Source organism: Electrona antarctica (genome assembly GCF_951216825.1).
Source record: "Electrona antarctica genome assembly, chromosome: 5".
Taxonomy (NCBI): Eukaryota; Metazoa; Chordata; class Actinopteri; order Myctophiformes; family Myctophidae; genus Electrona; species Electrona antarctica.
Window position 1 is genome coordinate 20,759,673 of NC_136810.1, and position 24,774 is coordinate 20,784,446.

Here is a 24,774-nt window from a genome sequence, read left to right on the forward strand (position 1 = left end):
AATTGAAAACCTCACAGTGAAGACATTTTAACAGACATAAGGAATAGGACACCCTACAGAGAAGACATTTTAACAGACAGAATCGGAAACCTCACAGTGAAGACATTTTAACAGACATAAAGGAATAAGAAAGCCCTGACAGTTGTGTGACATATATATACCGCAGGTGGTTCCGCGGAGGCGGGCCGGGGCGGTGATGAAGACCTGCATGATGGGCGTCAGTAACACCAGAACCTGCAGACCCACCCTGGTCTTTATCAATATGTAGAAGGAGGACGGCTGGAAGACGCTCAGCTCCGCTGCACCCGGGGGGACAGTATATAGAGCAACACTTTTACACTGTCCATTCAAATTGTCATTGGCGTACCGTATATACAACGTAGCTTGAGCAGAAACCTGCTGAGACTGTTTAAGTTTAAATGTGTTTAACTTGAGACCGTCTGGGACTCAATCGATTTGAGATTTTAATTCCAGCTGGTAATTATAGGGATGTCCCGATCACGTTTTTTTCCCCCCAATCCGATTCCGATTAATTTTGAGCATCTGCCGATACCGATTTTTCCCGATCCGATATTTATATTCATAGAACACGTTTATGCCATATCACAACAGTACAATATCCCAAATCACGGACAATATCGAGTCAAATATACAAGGTGAGGACAACCCTCAAGGTGAGGACAACCCTCACTGGTAATCTATATAGTGTGAATGGTGTAGTCGCGTAACTCACATGTGAACAGTGGGAGATGTGACAGAATCTGGTTGACATAGACCTGTCCTCCTGCCTGGACCTTCATCACCTGCATGTGTGGACCGGCAGAAACACAGTGTGTTCATGCATGTATACCACCCATACGTGACTTGTAGTGGGGGGGGATCTATATGCACAGCAGCCATATTTCCTTACATTCAGGGACATGCAGAGAGGGTTAGAGAGGCAGGGGCTGAAATCCCCTAAGGAGGGCACTTTTGGACAAAAAATAGCGAAAATAGCAGATCTACAAGCATGGATTTCTAAACAAATTTGTTCAACGCAAGATCAGGAGACTTCGGGAAAAAAAGCAATTCTCCTGAACGCTGCCTTCCGGCCTTACGGCGTGCGTGCGTGCGTGCGTGCGTGCGTGCGTGCGTGCGTGCGTGCGTGCGTGCGTGCGTGTGTCTCTTACAGTGGTTTTGTTGAACAGGGCCAGGGTGACGGATCGCAGGCAGGTCTCATGCTCTCCCATCCCACACTTAACCAGGTCTCCCAACACGGTGAACTGGGACTGTCCGTCACACTCCTGCAACACAACACACACAAATAATATGGTCACAATGTCAGTCTGAACACAAAGCTGCAACACACACAATATATGGACATATATTGCCCTTCTGGCTCACAAACTGTGGAACAAACTCCCCATTGCAGGTAGTACTGCAACTCACTCCCAATCTTCCGCCACACTTGGCCTAGCCTTGACGACCTTGCAGGCTTATGCAATGGCTAAAATGTAATTTATAGCATGTTATTTAGAAATGCCAGGTAGACTTTTATTGTAGGTTCTTGGCTTACCTACGATCCAATATTACTATTTCTATTAATTTGATGTATTTCCTTGTGTTTACCTTGCCTATACTGAAAATCATTAAAAGCATCTGCTAAATGCCTACATTGTAAATTCATGCTTTGATGCTTCAATTTAATTGTCAAGTCCCACCCGTGGTTGTGCCCCTCTTTGCACCCATTGGTTGCCGTTTCGTAGTTGGACAAAAATCCTCTCTCTCCATCCACTACCATTGAAATGTTCATATTGATACATATATTCATTAATTCATAATTCATATATTCGTTCATATTGATATTCCACTCAATTCTTATTTTAAACTTGGTGTCAGTAAAAATGTACATCACAGGTACAGCATGCATGGTGACTGGGCATATCATGTTTGTTTTTAGTTTTTTTCCAAAAAATATGTTTTAGCTAATTCAACATAAACAAGGTGGAACCAGGGCGGAACAAGGCAGAAAGAGCCTGCTGGTTAGTCAGTCTCCCACTATAAGAGAAAGCCCCACCCTCACAATAAAACAAAGTTGTGCAATCAATCAATCAATCAATCAATCAATCAATTAGTCCTAGACACTTTCTCTCATACACGGGCCAACAGTGAATTGTGCAACGTTTTAAGACTCATTGTGTGAACATCCTCCTTCCTCCTCACAGCGTTCATGTTTACTGCAAACATTCCAGGATCTGCTGCCATTCAGACCAGCCACACACCACACACACACCAGTGGTTCTCAAAATGTTTTGATTGTTTTTGCAGAGCACCCCCAAATTCATAACCTACAACATTCTTTGCATAATTTGATTGCAGAGAGAGCAAAAAACTTGAGAAATTATTACAACTATCCATGGCTATAAATCAAAGTGACAAAAATGCTAATAGGTGTGTCACCTATTAGCTAATAACTAATCCTTAGGAGCACAAGGAACTAAATGGTGTGAGAGAGTCAAACTGCCAGTCCTACGATGAACACTTTCACTCACTCACACACACACACACACACACACACACACACACACACACACACACACACACACACACACACACACACACACACACACACACACACACACACACACACACACACACACACACACACACACACACACACACAGGGGCACTCAGGGGCACTGGGGACCCGGCCCCCACTCTGACAAGCACTTGTGATGTACATTTAGTTTGACTCAGTTCCACAGATGAATAGTGAGCTTGTAGATCTTTCATTTTCTTGAATAGTACAGTTTGTTGATTACTTTTGATGCAGTAATGGTGATATTTATCTTCTTTCTTTCTTTCTTTCTTTCTTTCTTTCTTTCTTTCTTTCATATTAAAAGGGTCTTAGTAATCTTAGGCCTGTGCGTGCGTGCGTGCGTGCGTGCGTGCGTGCGTGCGTGCGTGACTGAAAAGACAGTGTGTAACGTGAGGAGACTCACCTTGGCCAGTACGTAGGAGCAGTCTCCATGGAAGGTGTAGGTTTTACCATCAAACGTGTTAATATGAGCTCCTCCCTCCACAGAGCAGGTTGCTGGACAGTTCTCCTCCTTACAGCTCCACTGTCCTCCCTCACAGACACTGTGGAAAACAACACAAAGGGCTCCATTTTCGTCCCCTTGGCCTTATCCCTAAACTTCTATGCCTTTCTTTTTTTACTATTTTGCAAAACATTATTGAATAGTTAAAATGGCCAGTCTACAAGCTCACAACATGTCAATGTAGATTGGCTAGTTGAACTATTCAACCGGCAGTTTCTACATGCTGGGGACCCATACTCAACATTTCTAACATAAAACCTTGGTGTACTCAACATGTCCGGGCTCACAATGGGGCACCGTACGGTCTTCGCCTCCCGTCCGCTTTTAATAGTCCTTGAAGTAACTAAGTAGCCCAATTTCCTTCTACTACCATGGCTGCTCTGCATAGAGCCTAATGACTATACAGTCGACACGGCACGGCAAGTGTGACTTTGAGGCAAACCAAACGACCAAATGGCAAAAAAAAAGAATGAAAAGTCTTCCTATCTGCATTTGAAAACAGCTGTTCTCACCATGTCCTGCAGTTGTCTGAGTAGGATTTCCCAGGGCCATAAACGTTGCCGTCGTGCCGACAGGAGCATTGAGCCACAGGAACACAACCGCTCTGCTTAATGTCATCCAACACAGTTCCTGAAGACGGCAGAATGACCCGTGAGTAAAAAATAATTTATATATAAAGTTATATATAAAGTTATTTAAAAAAGAAATCCTCGTAGAATTAAAAAGGAGTTGCAAAGAAAAGTGTGTGTGTGTGTGTGCATGCGTGCGTGCGTGCGTGCGTGCGTGCGTGCGTGCGTGTGTGCGTGCAGTGGTGGGAAAAGTACTCAATTGTTTTACTTAAGTAAAAGTACCAATACTGCAATTTAGAACTACTTCGTTACAAGTAAAAGTACGGAATTGAAAATGAACTTGAGTAAAAGTACAAAAGTATTGGCATCCAAATGTACTTAAAGTACTAAAAGTAAAAGTACTCATATTGCAGAATGTCCCATTTCACAAGTTCAAAATGTGTACAAAGTCTATTGAAAATAGCAGATCTACAAGTAGTGGAAATCTGAAATACTCAAGTAAAGTACAAATACCTCAAAATTGTACTTAAGTACAGTACTTAAATAAAAGTACCACTGTGTGTGTGTGCGTGCGTGCGTGCGTGCGTGCGTGCGTACGTGCGTGCGTGCGTGCGTGCGTGCGTGCGTGCGTACCAGCAGGACAGTAGCACCCGTCCAGACAGTGTTTGTCACAGGTGTCGCTGGCCTGGGGGTTGGAGCAGGTGTCAGGACAGGAACTTCCACACTCCTGGAACTCCATGTTGGACGGACACTTCCTCTCTGTTCCAGAAAAACAAGACAAGATGTTTTATGTTTTGTCCTAAATAAATAATAGGCAACAAAGTCCTATGCACACCTGTATGCTCTGAGGTGGGTGCGTATAGGCAGGGCTCAATGTATTCAGAAAAGTGCACAAAGACCCGCACACCATCTGCACTTGCAATACGAACTTTATTTATAGGCAACGTTTCGGTCAAAGACCTTCTTGGCTTCTTCAGGCATCTCAGATGCCTGAAGAAGGTCTTTGTCCTAAATACATTTAAAAAAATGCCCAACTTCATCAAGTTCACAACGCGTTTGTGAACTTTTTTGTCAGATGCCAGATACTTTCTTCATGTCATGATCCCTTTTAAGGAATGGGACCGTTAAGATGGAATCATTAAGGAACCAGACTCGTTAAAATACTAAAACTAAAGCATCCCCATCCACCCTACTCACCACAGAACTCGGGGGTCCTCCACTGCTGGGGCCGGCCCCCGGCGTGGACACACTGTCTGGAGAACTCTGAGACGGTCTTGCAGAGGCAGAAGGATTGTGAGGTGTTATCGCAGTGACACAGGTCGGCCATGCAGGCTTTACCGAAGGCCCCGGCGTCCACGCGGCCCACGCAGTCACGGAACGGAGCACCGGAGAAGATCTGGTCGCAGAAGTCCTGCAAGTCCACCAAATGAACCAATCAATCAATCAATCAATCAATCAATCAATCAATCAATCAATCAATGCATATTCTACCAAGACTCATGATTATGTATTACTAGAGCGGGTGCCCGTTGGGCACAGCTGGTCTACTTGGAACGATGCAAGTTGGAAATGCATGCCCCACTCAGTTATTATGTCTGTGCCCCTTTTTTGCCCATATATGGAGTTCTTTGTCAGGCATGCCCAAATATGGAGTCTATGCAGATTTCAGAACCATCATTGTGATTTGGCAATTTTCAATCGATTTTGTACACATTTTGAACTGGGAAATTCTGCACAATGAATACTTTTACTTTCAGTACTTCAAGTACATTGTGATGCCGATACTTTTGTACTTTTACTCAAGTACATTTTCAATTCCGTACTTTTACTTGTAACGAAGTAGTTCTAAATTGCAGTATTGGTATACTTTTACTTAAGTAAAACAATTGAGTACTTTTCCCACCACTGATTAACATGAAGGGAAGGTTGTGTACCTTGTCTCCACAGCTCTCAGCAGCAGTGAGTTCCGGCTCCTCACAGTCCTCCGTGGGTCCCTCCACCTTCCACAGTGAAGCGTAGCTCTCCACCGACAGCACCTGATCTATAGAGGAACAGGCAGGAGTATACTCCATTTTTGTACAAACAATGTTTGTATCGTGTATTGTGTAAATGGTAAATGGTGCATTTATATAGCGCCTTTATCCAAGGCGCTTTACATAGATTGTGCATTACATTCACCCATTCACGCACACATTCATACACTGATGGCGGCGGAAACCATGCAAGGTACCAACCAGCACATCAGGAGCAATTAGGGGTTCAGTGTCTTGCTCAAGGACACTTCGACACTAACTCTGGGGGAGCCCGGGTTCGAACTGGCGACCTTGCGGTTACCATCTGGAAACTCTACCCCTGAGCCACCGCCACTGTGTGCATGCATCCACTCAGAGACTTCATAATGTGACATAGGCCTCAGATATACTTTGGCTATTTGAAAAGATGTGGAATGACAGTCTGCAAACTACTCTAAATACAAAATAATCTACTTCTAACAGAGTAAAATAAAAGTACATTGCAGTACTGATACTTTTACTTAACCCATTCTGGACGGGAAGCATTAGGTTATGCTTTAGGCCTCACTCAGACCTTTACTGCATTGCTGTATGCTTGTTGGATGAATGTTGTGTAGTGTCATGGCCGCCCCAATGCATTTCCAATGGGAGTCACATGGTTTGACACAACATTTGTGTTGTATGAGGGGGAGGGGCGCAGTCGAAACACAGCCGAAAGCCATACAACAGCTTGTAGTCCAAAATGTGGACTACAAACCATGTGACTTCCATTAGAAAGCATACAGCAATGCAGTAAAGGTCTGAGTGAGGCCTTAGCTATATTGAAAAATAGGAGACCTACAAGCTAGTAGCGCGGCCACGAGCTTGTAGATCTGCTATTTTTTGAAAAATTGTGAAAATGTGGTGCAAATCTTTGCATATATATTCTTTCAGAGCGAACGTTTTTAACTCAAATCTTTGCTTCTGGGGGGGGTCCCTGGAACAACATATCTTCAGATGGGGGTCGGCGGCCAATTACATATATTTTTGGGGGTCCTCAGGTCTAAATGGGTTAAATAAAACGTGAGTACTTCTTCCATCAGGATGTCAGGGACCAACATGGCTCCATCTTACCATTCTTAATAAACTCGTCGTACAGAGGAACCTCGCTGAAGTCTCCACACAGTCCGCACGTCTCGTTCCTGTACTTCGCATCCATCTCAATCTGTTACACAAACAAGTTATGGTTATACAATATTATAAGGCGGAATGAAAAGAAGAAGAGTGATCAACCTGTCAAGAAGTTGATTATAGGATATTTTATATAGGATATAATAGCATATTATTTTATAATATTTGACATTAATTTCATCCAGCTGTTTTCACACAGATACATGTGATTAGATTAAAGTTGAAGAAGGCCACCCGGCCGAAACGTCCGTCTGTCTGTTTGTTATGCCTGCTGGGGAAAACTGAAATAAAACAAGAATCCTAACGGATAACGTGAGTGCTGGTATTTATTCCTTCAGTACACACAGATACATAGTTTAACACTAGCATGATTGAGAGGTCATTTTGACCTATTTTTTTTTTTGATTTTTAAGTTGATTATCTTTGCCCATGAAGCTTTCAGAAGGTTCTCCTTCCATGACCTTCATCATTCCATCATCTCAGAATGTTTTGACATCTGAAACATTTTCTAAATATGAATTTAAGCACATGCTACAGTACTTCTGTCCCTTTTTTCTTCAGTCATGCCAATAAAGCAAATTGAATTGAATTGAATTGAATTGAATTGAATTGAATTGAATTGAATTGAATTGAATTGAATTGAATTGAATTGATTCCCTGCTTTCATATGACATGAAAAACGAGAAGAAAAAAAAGAAAAAGAAAAAAGAAACGGTCGCATATTAACTACATTGGTTCCATTGGAACTTTCTTTTTTTTGTGTAATTTTCTGAAAAGTAACACTTTCGGACATGCAAGGTTCACACCCGGACAGCTGTGATATTCGGTGCTATTCATTATGAGGTTTAATTTCAAATCGTATCAATCCGCTTCCACGAAGCCACTCCAAAATGTCACATCAATCTCCATTAAGGCTCATTTTGAAATCGTATCAATCTGTTTTTACTAGACAGTTCAAAATGTCACATCAATCTCTATTAAGGCTGCGTGTGTGTGTGTGTGTGTGTGTGTGTGTGTGTGTGTGTGTGTGTGTGTGTGTGTGTGTGTGTGTGTGTGTGTGTGTGTGTGTGTGTGTGTGTGTGCGTGTGCGTGTGCGTGCGTGTGCGTCCAGCCGTCTGTTAGCTTTAGCAGTTTGTTGGTTTTAAGGCTGGGTTTGTGTTCCCTGTTCTCTTGTGGTTCCCATGGGCCCAGGTGACTGATACTCACTGCTTTGTGTGTTGGACCTCAATCAATATTTGTACAACGTCCCACTGTGCAACTATTTCATATTCTCAAATACTCGCACACACACATTTGTAGTACGATACGTGCTAAGACATCGACAGTTTAGGTTGGGAACTTTATGATTCGCGATTTGCTGCATGCTGTTGTTGTTGCCATTTCTAACCCTTAAACGCTAAAGCTGAAAATAGCAGATCTACAAGCTCAGGACGTGTCACACTGCAACTCGTTGTGAGCTTGTAGAGTGTGCAGGACACCATGGGCTCCATTTTCGTCACCGCTAAACCCCTTATCCCTAACTTCTTTGCCTTTTTTTTTACTATTTTGAAAAACATTTTTGAATAGTTCAACTAGCCAATCTACATTGACACGTTGTGAGCTTGTAGACTGGCCATTTTAACTATTCAAAAATGTTTTGCGAAATAGTAAGAAAAAAAAGGCAAAGAAGTTTAGGGATAAGGGGTTTAGCGGTGACAAAAATGGAGCCCCATGTGTGCAGATAAAAAAATATATATTAGGCAGCCGCATAACCCTAATCCCAACCTGAATATTGTTCTTCAATGTAAACCTAACTCTCCAAAACAGTTTTAACCATACATACAACAATTTTCTCTCTCAAATTCTACTATAGCCTATAGGGCACAGCAGTGGCAGCCATTTTGTGATGCCACAGGTAGAAAAACCCACTCAATTCTCCCATAGATATTTCTGAAAATATTCATATAAATGATTGTATCTGATGTCAAAGAATATGTGAATATTGACTGGCAGTGTGGCTCTCAACATTTTAAAAATATATTGCGTGTACATTGTACAAACTCGTAGCGTGGCACGCTATACTTACTCATAATAATAATTTATACAAATATTTGCGGAACTCGCTACAGGAAAAAATGTATGGGGCTACTATATGTGGCACCACAAAATGGCCACCACTGCTATGCCCTAGTACACTAATGCACACACGCACGCACGCACGCATGAAGGAACGCCTGGTTACACAGTACAGGTCCTGTTTAGTCACCCTCTCGTGTTTGTTCGATTAGATCCTGGTGGCTGGGCCGCATATCAACATTCAAACACACATATCATATTTACGCTAATGACTTCACTACACATCCATATCTATGAACACACACTATTAATTATGAATACATTTCTTATATAGGCTCCAGTTCAAACAGCAACAGTTTGTAAATAATTCTTAAATTACGTTTGGAAACAACTTGTTTACGACTCCGAGCCTGGACGATGTCTATAGAAAACGTCTTGAGAAAACAGATTTTAAAGTTGTGTTTGACACAACTACTAAAATACTGTACACAGTCAAAACAGTGTTCATTGAACACTGTTTGCACACATGGACCCTTAAGGAAGTGGTTCTCAAGGTGGGCTCCAGGGACCCCCAGGGGTTGTTAATCATCCATATTTTACATTGGCTATTGGCGATATAGCAGACATACAAGCTCACAGCATGTCACTATAAGTGCCACACTGCGTGTTTGTTTGTACATGCAATATGTTTTTAAAATGTTCCTTCACACGAAAAAGAACCATTGCCATTGCCACGTCTATAAGGATACTATTATACAGCTCGGTTACAAATGTAAACCGCTTGTGTTCATATTTGGAAGCCTTGTTAATGTCCCTGAATCAGTTGTAAGAGCTCCCCTTGCCGATTGCAGGAATGCCCAGGCTAAGGCCTCACTCACACAAGTGTGTCTTGCGTGTGTCTCTTAGTGAGGCCCAAGAGCTAAGGCAATGGTTAAATTCAGTTCAGTCAGTGCGCTGTGATAATTCCGAGTCGCCACATATGAAGGAGACGATGCTTCCTGTGTATCCGTGATCTGTATCTCAAAAAAAGTATATACGTTTCCCCAAGTTTGAGCATCTACTATTTGTGTTTGAATGCAAATCAAGATGTTAAATGTGAGTGATATACGCACATCGAAAGAGTCGTCCCTGTTCCAGATCATTCTCAGTCCCAGCTTGGCTTCCACGATGATGGAGGAGGGGTTTTCTATGATGTTCACTCCTGATGTGGCGCTGGGCAGAGACACCCTGCAACACGCACGCGCGCGCACACACACACACACACACACACACACACACACACACACACACACACACACACACACACACACACACACACACACACACACACACACACACACCAGTGTTAATTTTGTCGACTAAAACTGACGAAAAATGAAAACTAAGCTATCATTACAAAAACTATGACACACATATACTGACAATTCTGTCAAATATGCACTGTCGCAAAATTGCTTGCTCGGTGTGGGATCTCTATCGGGTCTCTGTTCTACATGTAAAGAGACTTGAGACAACTTGTTGTGATTTGGTTTAAGTGTCTTGCTCAGGGACACTTCGACACATTGCTGAGTGCTGGAATCGTACCTGGGACCCCCGGGACTCCCGGGGCCTCTGGAGTCCTGGGCGGAGCATTATTATTTTCATTTTTTTTAGTTTCTTTCAAAATGTTGTTTGCCTTTTTTTCTCTTCATTTTTTTCCCTTCTACTTAGATAATTGTTACACTGCGTGAAAAGAGGAGTTAAAGGACAATTATGGGCACTAGATTTGCCCGTAAATCTCAAGTTTAGCGGGCATATGCAGTAATATACGGTAATATACAGGTGTGGTGGTACAATTCGGTGCTTTTTGCATTTTTCTATTTACAGTAGACACAAGCTCAACTCCTTTAGAGTGAGCAAGCATATCATGGAAACAGTCTATAAGAACCTGATAGAGGGAATCTTGACTTTTAACATGGCAATGTGGTTTGGCAATCTTAATGTAAAAGGAAGAAGCAAGCTGCAGCGAATAGTGAACCTAGCCTCAAAAATAATTGGGAAGAGACAGAAACAAACAATTAAGTTGTATCTGCAACAAAGTACTTCGAAAAAGTACTGACCCCTCTCATCCACTCTGCAGGGAGTTCGAATTACTTCCCTCTAGACGGTACAAAGTACCAAAAGCTAACCGTAACATAATAAATGCCTTCATTCCTAATGCCATTAAGGCACTAAATGATACCATGTATCGCTAGATTATTTTTTTTTTTGTATGTATTTGCCACTGTTGTCCTGCATTTTTGCCATGAAAATAATTGTGTAAGTGTTGTTACTGTTGTTGTTGCTGTTTGTTTTTTTACCAAAGACAAATTACATATAGGTAGATGTATTTTCTATTTTGATATGTTGATAGATACTGTAGATGTATTTTTTCTACTTAAACAGCACCTCAAGGCTCCAGTCCAGACTTCCCAAAACAAACTGGTCAGACTACTACTTGGCCTCACTCCCTGAACCCACCTCACCCCCGCCCATTTTGACCGACTGGAATGGCTTAGGGTTGACTACAGACTACAGCATCTTGCAATGGATCTGGTAGCCGGTCCACAAGATTCTATACAGCACCAAATTACCCATGTACCTGTCTAAATATTTCCTTAATGTCAACAAAGTCCACACCCACAACACCAGAGAGAGTTCAACGAACCATGTGCAACCCAGATTCAGCACAAACAAGGGACTAAATTAATTTCACTCCCATGCCACCAAAATGTGGAACGCCCTACCAACAGCTATTAAGACATGTGAATCCCTTGACTCTTGACGGCTGCAATTCGAAACTGGCCCCGTAAAATCTGAGTCCCCCCCCCCCCCACCAATTTTTTTTACCTAATTTTATGATGATTTCCTGTTTCGTACGTCTCTAAATGTTTTGATGAATTGAAAATGGTGGACCCTATTGTAAACGAATGTGACGCTTTATGGTGCCGTCCACAGTTAACAGTTTTAGTATTGAGTTGTGCTTGAAAGCCCCCGCTGCCACCCTTAGATCTCCATACATGGAGCTGATCTGTTCTGACATTCCATATGTTGATCGGACCTCATCAAACCCTATGTACACTCAAGACACGCTCCATATATGGCCAGTACAGAAATCATTCCATATGTTAATCTGCCCCCCCCCCCCCCCCCCCCATACCAGTCTGCCGTCACCCAGGCAGATGCGTGCACGCAACCTCGCCGCTTCTCGCCCTCAGCAGGGCGTCTTACTGGTTATTATCATGATTATTATTATAAGTAGGGATTGAGCTCGATAACCGATACCCGATAAATTCCGATAACAAGCTTATTGAGTAGGCCTACCCGCTATCAATAAGCTTTGGGCTTATCAAGCCTGTTATCGAGCATAGCGGCCCATGACGTCATGTTCAAACAATCATCCATGCTGGCACAAACATGAATTGATACCTGCCAACCAGCGCTGCCAGGGTAAACAAAATAACACTTTTAAGTTTAACAGTTTATTTAATATTATTTTATTGGTAAAAAAAGGTCAATTGCATGTTAGAAATGTACTGTATTTGAAGGCCCTAGTAAAAGATACTGGTTCTGTTCTGAATGTATTGTCTCCTGTCTTTCCACAAAATAATAGAACATCTCGATAGTGGGCTCGATAACAACCCGGCTCGATAAGCCTGATCGATAAGGTGATCGTTATCAATAAAAAAATAACGAGCTCCGTCCCCAATTATAAGTAAATAAAGGTCAAATAAAAACCAGCAAATCAAACAGACAGACAAACAGAGAGACAAATAAAACGGTGAACTGACGTCTTTCCGTCGACGACCACGGAGCTGTTGTTGATCTCCACCATGGCTCCATCCAGCTTCATGAAGATGTTGGTGATGGTGGGGAAACCCTGCAGCATGGAGCGTCTCAGCTGCTCAGACAAGACAAGACAAGACAAGACAAGACAAGACAAGACAAGACAAGACAAGACAAGACAAGACAAGACAAGACAAGAGAAGAGTGTTGGTTCTGTCGACTATAAAACTAAGACGAAGAATGTTTGTCGACTACCTTTTTTCACTGACGGAAACTAAATGGAAACTAAATGAAAACTTAAGCTATGATGACTAAAACTATGAGACTAAATATATTGACAATTTCGTCAGCAAATAAAAACTAGACTAAAATGTTAGGAAGGGACTATAGTGGACAAGAGATCCAGTATAAGTCATTTTACACTTGGTTGCATGATGAAAATAGCAGATCTACAAGCTGTGACGCGTTGCAGCGCGACGCATTGTGAGCTAGTAAATCAGCTATTTTCAGCAAGTGTAAAATGAGCCATTACGCCGGCATCAAGGCCTGCCAAAATACATTTTAGTCGACTAAATCAACTGCAGATTTAGTCAACTAAAATCATATGATATTTAGTCGACTAAAACTAGACTAACACTAAAACATTCCAGGCGACTAAAATGTGACTAAAACGAAGTGAAAACTATATTCAAAAGACTAAAAGACTAAAACTAAAATCGAAATTTGCTGCCAAAAACAACAATGCTGGCAGAGAGACGGCCTAAGTAGGCAGTCTCTCTGCACTGGCATCTGTTCTTGTATAAACGCCTTGGAGATTGTTCTAGCTACATCTCATCATTTCTGGAATGGGACTCTGGACCTGTCCCTACCACACCCAGTCCACTCTGGGTAGATTTTTAGCATTATCTTCTGTGGCCCTAACACATGGAATGACCTGAGGTTAAGCACTTTAAGTACCCCTGAGTCGTTTTAGAACTTTTTAGTGACCAAACAGGTCTCCACAATATGTAATTGTTTTTAGTTTTAAAATTTGTCTCGGTTTCTATTCGTAACTTTATATTTAGTTTTCTCCAATTATCTGGTGTAATTTTAAACAGTACAGTATATGCATTGTATTACTCACAGCAAACAGATTAATGTGAAGTGAATGAGTGGACCTTTGGTAAATGGTAAATGGTAAATGGTGCATTTATATAGCGCCTTTATCCAAGGCGCTTTACATAGATTGTGCATTACATTCACCCATTCACACACACATTCATACACCGATTGCGGCGGAAGCCATGCAAGGTACCAACCAGCACATCGGGAGCAATTTGGGGTTCAGCGTCTTGCCCAAGGACACTTCGACATGTAGACAGGAGGAGCCGGGATTCGAACCGCCGACCCATGGATCATTGGACGACCTGCTCTACCTCTTGAGCCACAGTCGCCCTTTGGCATATATGGCTTGCAGATATGTTGGAAGAACACTGTCTATAAGGTCTATTCTCAGACAATATCACAACCGTTTGTCACCACCGCAAATTTAACCGGAATCTGCTAGAGTAGACAGCTAAAACTGATGCTGATAATTTGATGACTGGCGGAGTCTCCGGTATAGGAAACTGAAAGAGTCTCCTATACCGATTCTCCTCTTGGCCGACTGCATGTGAAGGGGAGTGTGAATGTTTTGTGCGAATGTTTGTCCGTCACAGCGTCCAGTGGTGGAAAGTAACTAAGTACTTTTACTTAAGTACCATTTTGAGGTATTTGTACTTTACTTGAGTATTTCCAATTTCCAATACTTTTACTTCTACTCCACTACATCTCAGAGCCAAAATGTGTACTTTTACTCCACTACAATTATTTGCAAACTTTAGTTACTATAGTTACTTTGGAGATTTTAATTTTGATTAGAAAACATACATTAACCACTTAACCCTATACATTTCGGCGAATTGAAAATAGCCGATCTACAAGCTCACGATGCGTCGCAACGCAATGAGTACTTTTGTCAAGTACATTTTCAATTCCGTACTTTTACTTGTAACGAAGTAGTTCTAAATTGCAGTATTGGTGCACTTTTACTTTAGTAAAACAATTGAGTACTTTTTCCACCACTGACAGCGTCCATAGCTTCCTCGTTTACACACCTGGATGTTGAAGGTCTCGTAGGAGCTCTTGCAGTGGGATGTCACCACGTGGTTGCATGTGGACGGCAGCTGGAAGAAGTCTCCATCGAACGTCTTATAGTGGAAGTTCCCCCAAGTGGTGCACACTCGCTCAATGTGGCTCTCGTTGCGCGCTGAGATGGGGAGAGATACAGAGACAGTCAACATGACGACAGTCTGCTGGGGGGGGGGGGTCGCATGCAACCAAGTGTAAAATGACTTATACTGGATCTCGACGAACATTTTTCGTCTTAGTTTTAGTGATATGACATTATATGACATCATCAACTTGCGACAGGAGCAGTCCCTATTAAGTGAAAGATTCTCTATTTATGAAAGAGTATGTGCATTGTGCAATGACCAATATCACCCTCCCCGAACCTGGACCAATTAATAATAACTAGACCTGTACTTGCCCGTCGCAGTCGGCCACCGGCCTACTCTGGGAACGATGCAACTTGGGAACCTAATGATATACGTTGTCATATAGCACCCGTCAGCCGGTGTCCCACATGGAGATCTGTTCATGTGCCTGTGTGTGAAGACTACAAACTGAAACGTGTATTTGGCAATCGGCCCACTGGCAGAGCCTGATTGGTTGAGCCTCAATTAGCTGAGGCAGAGGCTGGAAATTGCACAGGTGAAAGGAGTTGGCCTCATTAGGCCCACTGGCAGAGCCTGGCCCAGGTGAAAGCTGGAGTTGGCCTCATTAGGCCCACTGGCAGAGCCTGAGCAGAGCCTTTTGTGGTGGTTCTGAAGAGGCGTGGGCCCGACCGACTCAATACCGGGCACTGCACTCCCTGTGGGGGCTTTACCACTGTGCCACCCGAGCGCAGTGGTAAACTGGTAAACTATCAGAATATATGAGCTATTCAACTTCAACAACAACAATATCACTTGCACCCCCTTTAAGAAGGACAACAAAGGTACAACTCCATGGCATGTGTTACGTATCATATCTAGACTCATTCTTGTACTGCTCAATACAAATAACATATTTAATAATACCAAAATAAAACATGTTTTGTCCTGCCACAAACAAAATCAAATGGTGCAATGTGGTTGCGAGAATAAACTAGAAAAAGTGCCTCTATGGCCACAGGTCTCCACCAGGATAGGAGAGGCTGGGAATCGCACAGGTGAGGGGATTTAGGCTGATTAGGCCCACTGGCAGAGCCTGACCAGAGCCTTTTGTGGTGGTTCTGGAGAACCGTGGGTCCGACCGACTCGAGTTCGGGCACTGCACTCCCTGCGGGGGTGTGGAACACGTGTGTTGAATCTGAAGGAGTATTATAAAAAAATGTGTTTTACATATGTCCTTGGGGCGCTGAAGCGCAGATGTGAAAAATAAAAAAATGGGCAAAGGTTTTCCCTTGGCCTCTAGGGAGTGTGCATAAAAAGTTTTACACAGCTCGGTGCAGTTACAGGTAAAAACACGAGTTATAGCACCACCCACCATGAGGCTGATTTGAAAATGTTCAAGTGGCATTTCTCCCTCTGCGTAGTGGGAATGCGCGAGCAAAGTTTCACGGAAATCACACAATGTGTTCATGATTTGCAGCATTTTGTTGAAAAGGGAGCACTCCTCCGAACTTCGGAAGCCAATCTTAGCCAATCAGGATGGAGTATGAAAAATGTGATCTAGACAAAATCTGTAGATGTAGCCTACTGTCAAAAATGTGTATTGCAAAAATCGGCCTCCTGGTGGCGCTGTAACAGGACCATGTGAATATTTTGGGGCAGAGGTTCACTCTGGCATCCAGGGAGTGTGTGTGTGCCTGTAGGCCTATAGCTGTTCAGAGATGGACACACGGACGGGCGGACGGACGGACAAACACAAACAAACACGGACGGACGGACAACAGAGTGCAAAACATACTCTCCCCATGCCTTCGGCCTGGTGGAGACATTTAGTCTCGCGTAGCCAGACAACTATTCCACAATCTCCGAATGCTATATAGAGTCTGGAACTATAGCCCCCATGAGCTGAGTAACGGAAGCTGCCATTTCCGCTCACGGAAATATATTTAAAAATATCTTTAGAGCTTATTTTTTTCATTTCCTTTTCTGCTAAGCAACAAGCTATATGCTTAGATGTTTTCTATTTATATTAGGATAAATGTGCGCGACTGTAAAGTGGCGAGGAGGCTCCACTTCCGCTTTATAGTTTACTCATGACAGCTCTTCCGTTGGCCCAGACTGTATGATGAAGCATTTGGAAATTGCGGAGGCAACAGTCTGGTAACGCGAGACTAGGAGACATTTAACAGCATAATGTGAAGATTTATAAATTGTGTACAGAGAGTGTGTGACCTAGGCCTATACAGGATTCAAATCTTGACATGTAGGCTAAATCATGACGTAGCCTACTCTATCAATCCATGCAATTGTCTCCATCCTTATCGTTTGTTGAATACAAGTTTAGACTTTATGACAATTCATGTTGAGATTGAACAGCATCGGAGGTATCTAAATAATAAATATACCATTTTGTTTGTGTGTACTACCAGTAAATGCATATCACAGGTGTATCACATTTTCAAAACAGATTTTACAAAGTGAAGTTTACAAAAAACAACAATAGTAAAAAATAATGCTCTGCAAAACAATTAATTATGTAAAAATGGAAGATTAAAAAGGTTAACTTTTGTAGTTTACCCTTTTAAACTTCAATTTTTACATAATTAATTGGAAATTGTAACTAGTTATACTAATTGAAATAGATAATTGCATGGACTGACCGTTATTCTGGGTGAGGACTGGTGCAGTTAGCAGCAGCAAGTAGATCAGTCCCTGCATGGATGATGCTGCTGTCTCTGTGTCTGTCCCCATGTCTGTCTGTCTGTCTGTATGTCCTGCTCCCGAGGACTGATCTACTCTGAGAGGACACACCTGCTCGACCACTGCCTTTATAAAGTGTCAGTCAAGGTGGAGTCTACCTTATACACACACACATGCATGCCCCTTCAAGGAGCTATACACTCAATGGATGTGTATGGGTGTGCATGTGTGCACGTGTATGGGTGTGCATGTGTGTGCATGTCAGTGGGATTTGATTGAAAGGCCACTTTTGAAACTCGTGCATGGCGGCTCTATTTTAGGCGGTATACATTTTTGAGAATATTGTAAACTTTTTATTTTTAAATTTGTCCTGGTTCAGATTAAGATTCAGATTCAAGATTATTGATTCATGTGACCATGGCCTGGATAAATAAACACATTTGTAGTTTATTTATCCAGGCCATGGTCACATGAAGCTCTCACAGAGGCAATGTACATTGATATCCTACAATAAATCAGTGGTGGAAAAAGTACTCAATTGTTTTACTTAAGTAAAAGTACCAATACTGCAATTTAGAACTACTTCGTTACAAGTAAAAGTACGGAATTGAAAATGTACTTGAGTAAAAGTACAAAAGTATCGGCATCAAAATGTACTTAAAGTACTAAAAGTAAAAGTACTCATGTTGCAGAATGTCCCATTTCACAAGTTCAAACTGTGTACAAAATCTTTTGAAAATAGCAGATCTACAAGCTCACAATGCGTTGCGTTGCGACGCATTGTGAGCTTGTAGATCGGCTATTTTCAAAAGATTGTATAGGGTTGAAGTGGTTAATGTATGTTTTCTAATCAAAATTTAAATCTCCAAAGTAACTAGTAACTAAAAATTTCAAACATTTTTAGTGAAGTAAAAGTAAAAAATGTGGCTATGAGATGTAGCCTATAGTGGAGTAGAAGTAAAAGTACTGGAAATCGGAAATACTCAATTAAAGTACAAATACCTCAAAATTGTACTTAATTAATCGGCAAACACATCGGTATTGGCCAATTTGAGTTGTTTTTAGATTAATCAGCATCGGTTCGATTAATCAATCAGAGCGATTAATTAATCGGTCCGATTAATCGGTCTGTCTTTACAGATAAACAAGCCCCAAAGTAACAGCTTGAACAGATCTACAAGCTCACAATATTAAATATAAAGGTATTAAAGTTAAATCTGACTTGCCTAAGCCTGCAGTGCAGACACCCTGTTACATGTATTTTTCAGAATGGACAAAATTTGTATAATTTTTCAATACAGAATGAGATCATATTGACATCGGTAATATCGGTTATCGGCCATAACAGCAATTAATTATATCGGATATCGATATCGGCCAAAATGTCACATCGGCACATCCCTATCATCAATATTACATCCTAGACTGGCCTATAGACTCCATATTTGGGCATGCCTGACACGGTAAATCATGACCATAAAACGTTTAAATATAGTATAAATATTGTATAATTAACATCACACCCGTGTTAAGTGAGGGACGCTCATTATTTTAATTCATGATGTGATTGTACAGTAGCCTATCAAAGCTTCTATGAGCCCTGCAACATGATTCTGGGCATGTTTATCAATTGTGACCAGATTTGACTGAGAGCCTGCCATCGTGCAAGCCTCCAGCTTTTCACCAGCTCAGAAAAACATTTATTGTTTTATCCCAAATGAGTTAACAGCACAGGCAGACTCTTCACATACTAGACTCGAGCATGTCTGAAATAAATATCAGAGCTGAAATCGACATGTAAATATGAAATAAATGCTTAAACAAATTGTAATGTTAGAGACCACAGAAGTGAACCTTTCAAGCCTGTTTTCTCAACTCGCTGCTTTCTGCAAGACATTACTCTATAAGCCATATGGGGCAGTATTATGCGTGTCTTAAGTACCAGGTCTTATTACTTAACTTAAGACCTGGAGGCGTGGTCAATGCTGTTTGGCCACTCAGAATAGCCAAATGGCATTGATCACGCCTACATGTCTTAAGTTAAGTAATAAGACCTGGTACTTAAAGGACCACTTCACCACTTTTCAACCTATTTTCATATAATAGGTCCTCACTGTGTCTCAGGAGGGCTGTGGACAGTTTAGAAACCGTCCTCCAGTGACATCATCATTAGGCAGATTCTTTTTTAAACAAGATTTTTTTACAAAAAACTTTTCAGGACTAGAAAGCCTGCAGTTTCTTGTATTCCCCATCGATGATGTCACTGGAGGACGGTTTCTGAACTGACCACAGCCCTCCTATGAGACACAGACGGAGTATACAAAAATTGCTCCATTTTTTCATGATTATTAGTGAGGACCTATTATATGAAGATAGGTTGAAAAGTGGTGAAGTGGTTCTTTAAGACATGCATAATACTGCCCATCTCCAAAACGGGTGGGTCAAACTGAACAACCAACATGTCAATTTGAAGCTATGATTCCCTGCTTTCAAATGACATGAAAAAAACGAAAATTCAAAAAAAGGCAGTCCCTCAGTCAAATTTGGTCACATATTATTATTGGAATATCTTTGTTAAATGATAGTTTTCTTATTATGGCCCATATTGTTTATGAAAATAGGTCCCGACCGATTAGCTGGCTCTAATCTGACCTGGCATGCTTCCACGTAACGCATTATTATTATTAATCATGAATGTATCAATCAGATTACTGATAGGACAATACATTATGCAAGACAGTCTTTCCATAGCTGACAGGTAAACACAGCTGAATAACGTCACATAACGTTTTCTATGTTTTGTTGATTTGGTGTCGTGGCACCGTTACGCCCATGGAATGGCTAACTCAGTGGTTCCCAAACCTTTCAGCTCAAGACCCAGGGGAGACCCATGCCTTTCAGCTCAAGACCCAGGGGAGACCCATGCCTTTCAGCTCAAGACCCAGGGTCTATTATTAATTATTTTCAAACTTTTTTGGTGAATTGATGGATATATATATATATATATATATATATATATATATATATATATATATATATATATATATATAGTGTGTGTGTGTGTGGTGTGTGTGTGTGTGTGTGTGTGTGTGTGTGTGTGTGTGTGTGTGTGCGCGTGCGTGTGTGCGTGCGTGGCTGCGTGCGTGCGTGTGTGCACGCGTCAATCAATAAATAGACCAGTCATTCATCAATAGTGCAGTGTCATTCCGACCCAAATGACCCCCCCTCCTGCGTCTATGCACACACGCACGCACGCACACACACACACACACACACACACACACACAAGCTAACAAGGCGGCGTCATGTCATATTTAAATGAGGCTTATGGTCCATTATCCACATGTAAACATGAGGAATGTGGTGAATATAGTAAGTATGAGACTGCAGTGAGTCAGCTTCATTAGAGCAGGATACACATCCTGCCCATTAAACACTTCAACTCTATACACTTAATAAGTCTGTATGCTTAAGCTATACTCTCACAGCGAATGCGTCAGACAAATCCGATTAATTTTCAAAGCAGAACATGCCATATAGCCACACTGTATACCAGGGGTTGTCAACCCATGGGTCGCGACCCCTTGGGGGTCAGTTGCAAATACAAATATTTGCAACTGTTTGGCTGGAAACATTCTATCTAATCTAATCGTGGTCAGACACCCAAAGATTCACAACCCTAAAACACACGCTGTTAAGTTACAGTCAGCGACTAAGAAAGGCTAGATTTCCCGTTAATAATAACCTACTATAGTGGGTCTTCGATGCATACGTTCTTCATTATTTTAATTCATGATGTGAATGTACAGTAGCCTAAGCCTATCAATGCTTGTTGTACTTGTAAGCCCCACAACATGATGTGGGCATGTCATTGTCTCCACCAGGCCGAAGGCATGGGGAGAGAGTATGTTTTGTACTCTGCCCCAAATTTTCCAGAACGGCCTGTTATAGCGCCACCAGGAGGCCGACTTTTGTAAAACACTTTTTTTTTACTCCTCCATATGGCAGGAAATGGCACCCTTTTCACATTATAGTGCCACCAGGAGGGGCACTTTTTCTAGTTAATCATGTGATGTCCTGATTTGACTCATTATATTACAATTATTATATTATTACAATTCATTTTGTGACGCAATTGTTTAATGCTACTTCTACAAGTTACAAAACAAATTGGTGAGTTTAGTTATGAACAGAACTGCCTATGATTAACATGGCCAACATGACTTCCTATTTAATTAAATTAATTAATAAATAAAAATGTCAGGAACAAAAACAAATTGTGTTCATTGTAAGATCGCTGATTACTATGAAAACCTGCAAATTAGTCCGTCCATCGTTCCGTCCGTGATGCCACCAGGCCTGCCCGTCAGTCCCTCAAACCCTGGATAGCCATACATGGAGAAGACTGGATCATCACCTAGATCTGCATATATGGAGCCGGCCAGCAACTCTACATCTGATCTGACCTCAAACCTCAAACCCATAGACCTCCAAATATGGAGCTGACCAGTTCTGACATTCCATATGCTGCCCATTCCCCACCCGTCCTTCCTCTTCGATGTCTCCCTTTTGACCGATACCTGTCCATTCAAACGCTATAGACGGGCCTGCCCCAAAGTTATTAGTGCATCCACGTCCAGCAGCCGGCGAAAACTAAAGTTCTCAACAGGCCCGGAAATTAAGGCCCGGCCCTACCTGGGCCCTCATCAAACCCTGTACAGTGTACACTCAAGACACTGCCCCTGCTGCCACCCTTAGATCTCCATATACAGTATAGAGCTGACCTGGTCTGACATTCTATATGTTGATCTGACCTCATCAAACCCTGTATACTCTCAAGACACGCTCCATACAGTATATGGCCAGTACAGAATTAATTCCAAATGTTGATCTGACCTCATCAAACCCTGTATACTCTCAAGACACGCTCCATACAGTATATGGCCAGTACATAATTCATTCCATATGTTGATCTGACCCCCCATGCCAAAGCGCCAGCGCTCGCCCAGCAGTCTGCCGTCACCCAGGCGGATGTGTGCACGCTTCTCGCCCTCAGGGCATCTTACTGGTATATAATAATATTACTGTTTTGGAAGGAATAAGTTACACAACTCGTTACTGAGGAAAGGAGTAATATTACAGAAATATACTACTAAGTAACGTGTTACTAGCCAACATTGCCCCTGGGGGGAGACCAGGACCCCACTTTGAGAACCACTGGCATATGCAGTTATCAGTGGTGGAAAAAGTACTCAATTGTTTTACTTAAGTAAAAGTACCAATACTGCAATTTAGAACTACTTCGTTACAAGTAAAAGTACGGAATTGAAAATGTACTTGAGTAACAGTACAAAAGTATCGGTATCAAAATGTACTTAAAGTACTAAAAGTAAAAGTATTCATATTGCAGAATGTCCCATTTCACAAGTTCAAAATGTGTAGAAAATCTATTGAAAATAGCCGATCTACAAGATCTGTGAGCTTGTAGATCGGCTATTTTCAAATGGCCGAAATGTATGGGTTGAAGTGGTTAATGTATGTATGTTTTCTAATCAAAATTAAAATCGCCAAAGTAACTAGTAACTAAAGTTGTCAAATAATTGTAGTGAAGTAAAAGTACAAATTTTGGCTCCGAGATGTAGTGGAGTAGAAGTAAAAGTACTGGAAATTGGAAATACTCAAGTAAAGTACAAATACCTCAAAATTGTACTTAAGTACAGTACTTAAGTAAAAGTACTTAGTTACTTTCCACCACTGGTATGCACCCAGATCAATGTTTCCCCCGTAAAAGCTTAATTTATATGATTTCTTCAAGAAAGGAAAGAAAGCAGAGAAGACTAGAAATGCACTCTGTCGAGCTGCCAACTCGCGCTTTGACCACAAGTAGGCCATGACTGGTCTACTTGTGCGCGAGCAGAGCACGCAACCTGCTGACTCCTGTCAACTTACTGTCCGCCCCTCTTTAAAATATAAAAAATCACACCTGTGTGAAGTTAGGGGCGCTAATATATTAAAGTCTAAGGCCTCACTCACGCGGTCGCAACAGATTGCTGTATGCTTGTTGTATACAAAGGGTGTGACACAGCTTGCCCCAATGCATTTCATCCAATGGGAGTCACATGGTTTGACACAACATTTGTGTTGTATGAGGGGGAGGGGCGCAGTCGAAACACAGCCGAAAGCCATACAACAGCTTGTAGTCCAAAATGTGGACTACAAACCATGTGACTTCCATTGGAAATGCATTGGGGCGGCCATGACACTCACAACATTCATACAACAAGCATGCATCAATGTTTTAAAGGTCTGAGTGAGGCCTCAGTCATGTTGATTAGGTGATGTAATGGTGATGTAAAACAAACGGTTTCAAAACAAACATTAAATTCTAATGTTTGTGTTAGGGACAAGATGACGTACATTTTCCCTGCATTGTCAATGGTGTTTTTAAAACAAACATTGAACTAAAAACAAACTTGAACAAAATTAAGGAGGGGCTAGCTCCCCTCAAAAATAAAGACGAAATTCATAAACAAACATTTAAAATAAAACTTACACCAATAGAAAACAAAATTATTGTTTAAAAAAAGATACTTCAGAGAATTACTAGGTTCTTGCGCACTTAATATACTTTCCACAAAATGCGATGTGTTGCATATAAATATCTATACAAACAGATACTACAATGCTAGCATGTCAGTCAGGCAAATCAAGCAAGCCTACTGTATGTACACCAGGCTTAAATATAATACTGTCTATATAGAAGTTAGCTCCCAAACACACACTTCTGTGCATACTCCCTTTTCAGGAGCTGCAAGTGGCTTTGCTGTGGGAGCATTCCAGTTCAACGCACTTCTACTAGGCCTACTGTAGCTCCCCTCCGAGTCCCCTTCCTTCCCAGCTGTCTCGATCTCTTAAAGGCCCGATTTAGTCACATAAAGTCAAATCCAAACCTTTATTTAACCAGTAAATACCACATTGAGACTGAAGTCTCTTTTACAAGTGTGAACTGGCCAAGACAAGAGGCAAAATAAGTGACACAGCTCTGCCAGTAACAAAAAAATACACAACAAAAAACAGGACAGACATACAATGCTCATAAATACAGTACCCACTTCATAATCGTGCACCCCTAGTTACCGTGGCAACCAAC

At 41.7% G+C, this 24,774-nt stretch overlaps 1 protein-coding gene across 1 annotated transcript in view; it reads right to left on the reverse strand.

Annotated features, from left to right (window-relative positions):
* The window catches only part of LOC306922902 (mucin-2-like), a 138,175-nt gene that overhangs the window by 47,671 nt on the left and 65,730 nt on the right, over window positions 1-24,774 (reverse strand). Inside the window, exons 2-13 of the mRNA XM_079500792.1 lie at window positions 14,826-14,977; window positions 12,696-12,805; window positions 9,999-10,113; window positions 6,775-6,865; window positions 5,584-5,690; window positions 4,847-5,060; window positions 4,283-4,408; window positions 3,593-3,710; window positions 2,982-3,120; window positions 1,170-1,283; window positions 734-803; window positions 162-299 (exon numbers count right to left, since the gene is read on the reverse strand). Of these exons, the coding sequence (XP_079356918.1) occupies window positions 162-299; window positions 734-803; window positions 1,170-1,283; window positions 2,982-3,120; window positions 3,593-3,710; window positions 4,283-4,408; window positions 4,847-5,060; window positions 5,584-5,690; window positions 6,775-6,865; window positions 9,999-10,113; window positions 12,696-12,805; window positions 14,826-14,977 (1,494 nt within the window). The remainder of the gene's footprint in view (window positions 1-161; window positions 300-733; window positions 804-1,169; window positions 1,284-2,981; window positions 3,121-3,592; window positions 3,711-4,282; window positions 4,409-4,846; window positions 5,061-5,583; window positions 5,691-6,774; window positions 6,866-9,998; window positions 10,114-12,695; window positions 12,806-14,825; window positions 14,978-24,774) is intronic.